The following is a 5,639-nucleotide window of genomic DNA, read 5'->3' on the forward strand; positions in this document are numbered from 1 at the left end:
GACAATGATTTGGTGATTTTGATAGTCTGGTTTTCAGATCATTCTGAAAAGATATAGCAGACTGAGTCAGATCAGTCTGAAGGTCTGGGCTAAGTTTGGTGGTTCTCGCTTGAAATCTCTAGGAGGACATAGTGTTCAAATTTGAAGAACAGTAAGATTAAATAGTAGATCAGCAAGTTGCCTTTTTCAAGCCAACTTAATAACTTTTCAAGAATGTCATAGAACATTATGATTCCAAAGGGACGATGTGTTGGCATGCATTTGAATTTCAAACTGGTCAAATGTAGAATATGTGGTATATGTGGTTTGGCAGAGGAGAATATAAGCTTTGTGCATGTTCCATAATTGCAGAACCGAGTAACTTTTTTGCATTTGTTTGCAAATCAAGCCAGGAGATATTCAAATTCATGTCTTTCGATAGCTACCCACACATCACAATGCATTTGCTTTTACTTCACTTTCATTTTTGTATGAGCACACCAAAAGCTGGACACACTACTGCATCAAAGGCTTACAAGTGGATATTAAGTAAGTTTAATATGATAAACCAACTAAGTGAATCAGCTAATTAGTGGTAACAATTACTTAAATAATTGTTCATAATATAAGTTATATGTCATAGGGGTTTGCATTACTGGAAAACAAAATTAAGACCAAAAACATTGTTCTTGGAATAAACTGCAATATGAAAAACAAAACAAAAAGAAAAAAAAATTGAATTTTCACCAAATGACAGCTTTTTTGGGGAAATAATCAATTATTCAAGATTTAGATTTAGAGATGATTTTGTTTTGAAATGTGATTGCACTATGGAAAATAATAATTGTTATGTGTATTTTTTTATAATGATTTAAAAATAGTATAATAATCAAATAAATTGCTAAATTAAATGTAAAATAAAAATGGAGTAAAACTTCAGAAATTAACCCTTTCGTGAACCATTTAGCTGAAAAGCTTTAAGCTTCATGAGGCTTCATCTTGCCATTACTATTATTTTTATTATTGATAGCAGCTTCTCTGTAGCCATGCTGATAAAATACAACTACCACTACAACTGCAAAAATGCTGCAATGCTGCAAAAATGCTCTCTTCCATTGTCTGATTCAGCTGGACGTGTCAAGAAGCTCTTCGCTGATTGGCTTGCGCTAGAACACATCATGCGAATCTTCCACTTAAAGGTGCAATAGGTGATTGTCTTCAGAAACATTTTTTGATATACTGTTTGAAAGTCTCTTCACATCCCAATAGCAAGCATTAAGTTAAGTGGTTTAAATCTATTTATCTGTATTTATATATTTTGTGGAAGGTGTAGGACAAAGAAATGTACGTCCAATCAAAACGCTCAGTCTGATAGCTTTCCTACCTTCCTTATCAACGTATGTATCTGCATACTTCTGCGAACCCTGTTAGCATAGACACAATACATCATCAGCACATTCACACACCCTGTGCAGGCAGAGCTAGAATGGCAGACAAATATCAACAACCCAATCTGGGTCGTTCGCTTTCAGTGCTATCAAGGTAATATTAGCGTTTGAAAAGATCTCCTATTGCAACTTCAAGTTAAAATTTTCCACTCAAGGCAAATATTGTGCATTTGCGGCAGACCTCATTCTCTCCACCTGCCGTGAATTCACTTATAATGTTTAGTTTGTGAATGAATCATTCTTTTTGAACAAATCTTTTAAGTGAACAAATTGTTCTTGTTCACATAATCCATTGACTCATATGTCACGTGTACTCAAATGAGACCGGAAGCTAGACCCATAGAATTGACAAATGGCGATGCCCATTTTTGCGACAGGAAAAAGGTAGATAGCCTTTAAGTAGGAGATGTCATGGAGCATGTGATTTGTTGAATGTAGTGAACAAATATGTCATCCACGAAACAATTTTTGTTTGAGTCTGAACGAGATCAAGGGATCTTCTTGTTCGTGAATGAGTTGAATGAACTGATACATCTCGTGCATGAACTAAATGAATGAGAGTATACCTGGTCAGTCGGCCATTTAGCATGTAAATCTAGATCAGCAATCATCAGATATAAAGCGCAATTATAGCTACTGTGTACATGTTTGTTTTCATATTTAGCATACAGAACATAACTACGTTTAATCCCCGATTTATTAATGTGAATTTATTATATATGAACTGTCTGACAAAACAATTTAAATGTTAAATTATGCAAGAAAACCTTGCAGTTTGTTCATCTGTTTTTGTAACAAGCGAAGGCATAACACAAGACACCCTTTTTTGCCACCTGGTGGCGTATTTGTGTAATATGAAGAAATGGTCACTGACCAATCAGTGAATGAATCTGAATTAGTCATTTTGGTGAACGAACTGTAAATGAACAAATCTCTTGAAAATTTTTTAATTTCCACCACTATTTTCATCTTTGCATTGAATTTATATGTGATCCATTGACTCACATATTTGCACTAGTCATAAAATCAGGTGATGACAAATGTAATCAAACTCTTACAAACATACTATTCTAGTTTAACGAATCCAAAGTATAATACGAAAGCATAAGATTAAAGCAATATCACATCTATTACACTTTCACAAATCAACAGAAAATTCCATAATTAAAAAAGCTGAATGTATAGGCATTAAGAATCAGTGTATGAAACTCAACAATGGTGACAAGCAAAAACAGAAAACTTTATGCTTAAATGCATACTGGGTATCGACATAGTACAAAACTCATTCATGAGTTTGCATTACAGTTTATCTGAATTAGTTTGATGACTGTTACCATTGTTCAGGTTTATATAATGAGTGTATCTTTAACTTTGTGAACCGACATGTTTCTATATATAAGTATGTTCTTATGGTTTAATGTCTGTTACAAAAAGCATTTAAATCACTCCAACTTAGTTTAAAAACATTTTATCCTTTATCAATGTACAAGCTTTTCTATTTAAACGCTATTACATCAAGAATCTGAATAAAACAAGGAAATATGGTGTTTTGTTAAAAATGACACGATTTTCAGCATTAATTTTGTGTGCAACAACGATTTTGATTCAATGTAATTAAAATGGACAAATCAACAGTTTTTAGTGCTGTGTATTAGTTTACAGTACATTTAAATATTCATTTATTTGAAAAAGTACTAAATGCAACTTTAAAACTTATAAATGTATATATGTGTATATTAATTAAAAATATATTTACAAACGTGACAAAACTTTGATATAATTTCTATTGTCTATTCTACTTAACCATAAAGGTTAGTCAGTACACTTGATATAGTGCACTTAACCATATTTTAGACAACAGAAGTAATTGACATTACATGTAAAAATGTATTTAAGTCCTGCTTAAGTAAAGAAAAAAACCTAAAGGTCATCTATTTGCATTTAATATAAATTTAAACTATAAAAACTGTTCATGCCAATTTGCAATTTCATTTTAATTGTGAGTCTGAAAACATTCGATTCACAATGAAGTATATTCTTTCTGAAAAATAAAATAAATTTTTTAAAGTATGGTAATGGAGACATTTTCACAATATTTGTATTGTCAAAGTTTCGTCAGAGAGAATCTGAAGTAGAAGCAAAAGCATAAAAAGTGCAAGGACTATACACAGATTTTGAAGATTCATGAAATTGGCATAAATGGCAATTTTAATTTCTAAATATCAGCAAAAAAAAAAAAAAAAGTCTAGCAGAAGTTACAACATTGAGTCATTGTCACAATATTTCCTGATATCATCAAAGCTGATGAAGTTATTTTATTTTCAGTTTTAGATATGGACTGCATCAACACTACACAGATGGAACCAAAAAACAGCACGAATGTCAGCAGCGTGTTCACACATCAGGTTCTGCCTGTGCTCTACACCATCATCTGCGCTTGTGCCTTCATTCTCAACGGACTCGCCGCTTGGATCTTCTTCAGGGTTCCCACCTCATCAGCCTTAGTAGTTTACCTAAAAAACATGGTGGTGGCAGATGTTCTGATGTTGTTTACCTACCCGTGGCGTGTAGTGGGCGACCTCGGTTATGGCGGTTTGCAGTTGAAGCTGATAGTTTGCCGTTACACAGCTGTGCTTTTCTACCTCAGCATGTACACAGGAATAACCTTCATGAGCCTCATCAGCTTGGAACGCTACTTTAAAATCGTACGCAACACTTTTGGTATGTCTTCTTTTCTGCAGCGTGTTTCAGTAGCGAAGGCTCTTGCGCTGCTAACTTGGGGCATTATGATGTTCTTCATGCTGCCGAATGCCATATTAACCAACCAGCCCATGCCTAAAGTTTTCTCCTGCATGGCCCTGAAGAGCGAACTGGGTCGGCGCTGGCACGAAATTTCAGCCCACTTCAACGTTGGAGTCTTCTGGGTGGCATTCCTGTTGATGGGGTTCTGCTACACCTCCATTGCTTGTCATGTTTACCGCTCCTACAAACGGGTTCAGCAGGACAGCAGCATGGCGAGACGGCGATCAAATCGAAGCATCTTTAGCTTGCTGGCAGTTTTTGTCTTCTGCTTTGTTCCATACCACGTTTGTCGCGTGCCCTACACGCTTAGCCAAAGCCACAAGGATGACTTTAGTGCATACAGCTGCTTCATTCTCTTCCAGGTCAAAGAAGCTATGCTCTTCCTGTCTGCTCTTAATGTGTGTCTGGATCCTGTCATCTACTTTTTCATGTGCAGGACATTCAGAGAGTCACTTTTGCAGAAGATGTCATCTGTAAACCACAAAAACAGGAGGCCTTCAAAAAGGCATTGGGCTCAGTATCAGCAATCTGTAATTGAGCAACAAAGTAAAACGAGCATTACCCATTTGCAAGATGGAAAAGATATTTAGATTTGACATCACATACCCTGCTGTGGTTTCCTTGCATGCAAAATGTCAGCATGTCAAGTCAACTTTATATTGCACGTTTAACAAAAAAGATTGCATCAAAACAACTGAACAACATTAATTAGGAAAACAGTGTGTCAATAATGCAAAATGACAGTTAAGGCAGTTCATCAATGAATTCAGTGAATGTCATCATCTCAGTTCAGTTTAAATAGTATCTGTGCAATCATTTGCAATCAAGCATGGAGAGATGGAGCAAAAGAAGGTCACAAGATGGTCCCCCCCCCAAAAAAAAGAAAACATTTTAAATACCTTTTCTAATATAAATAAACTTTTGTGTAACACACATTCCAAGAATGTTAGAGGTCTATCACAGAACCATACATTTCTGTCTGCTTTCTTCTATTGAAAATAAATGTTGATAATTTAGACTATTCAAGACATTCTTTTCTGCAAGCTCCAAAATGACAAAGAAGCTACATAAATTCAATCCATATGACTATTTTCTGAGTCTACTGAAGTCACACAATAGCATTTGTACTTAGCCCGTTTAAAATAATTTAATTATGTCCAGTTTAGTTCTTTGCAGTCCTGTGTTCTGTGCTTTTATTGTTTATGTAGCACCTTGGTCATGGAGAAACACTCAGTCGTTTCACTGTATACTAACTGTATCACTGTAAAAATTGTGCCGTTAAATAACAGTAATTTATTGGCAGCAGGGGTGCCAGTAAAGTAGTTAATTTACAGCTCACAACCATTAACTTACCACATTTACCACAATATTTTACCATAAATTCTACCATGGAAATTAACTCCTCTCCCA

At 34.9% G+C, this 5,639-nt stretch overlaps 1 protein-coding gene across 1 annotated transcript; it reads left to right on the top strand.

The window, feature by feature from the left end:
- Positions 1-3,671: 3,671 nt before the first annotated feature.
- On the top strand, positions 3,672-4,898 carry LOC113115591 (P2Y purinoceptor 14-like). Its single transcript, XM_026283160.1, has one exon. It carries the CDS (start codon positions 3,761-3,763, stop codon positions 4,817-4,819), a length of 1,059 nt encoding a protein of 352 aa, XP_026138945.1. The 5' UTR covers positions 3,672-3,760; the 3' UTR covers positions 4,820-4,898.
- The last annotated feature ends 741 nt before the right edge of the window (positions 4,899-5,639 follow it).

This window comes from Carassius auratus, chromosome 15 (assembly GCF_003368295.1).
Source record: "Carassius auratus strain Wakin chromosome 15, ASM336829v1, whole genome shotgun sequence".
Classification (NCBI taxonomy): domain Eukaryota; kingdom Metazoa; phylum Chordata; class Actinopteri; order Cypriniformes; family Cyprinidae; genus Carassius; species Carassius auratus.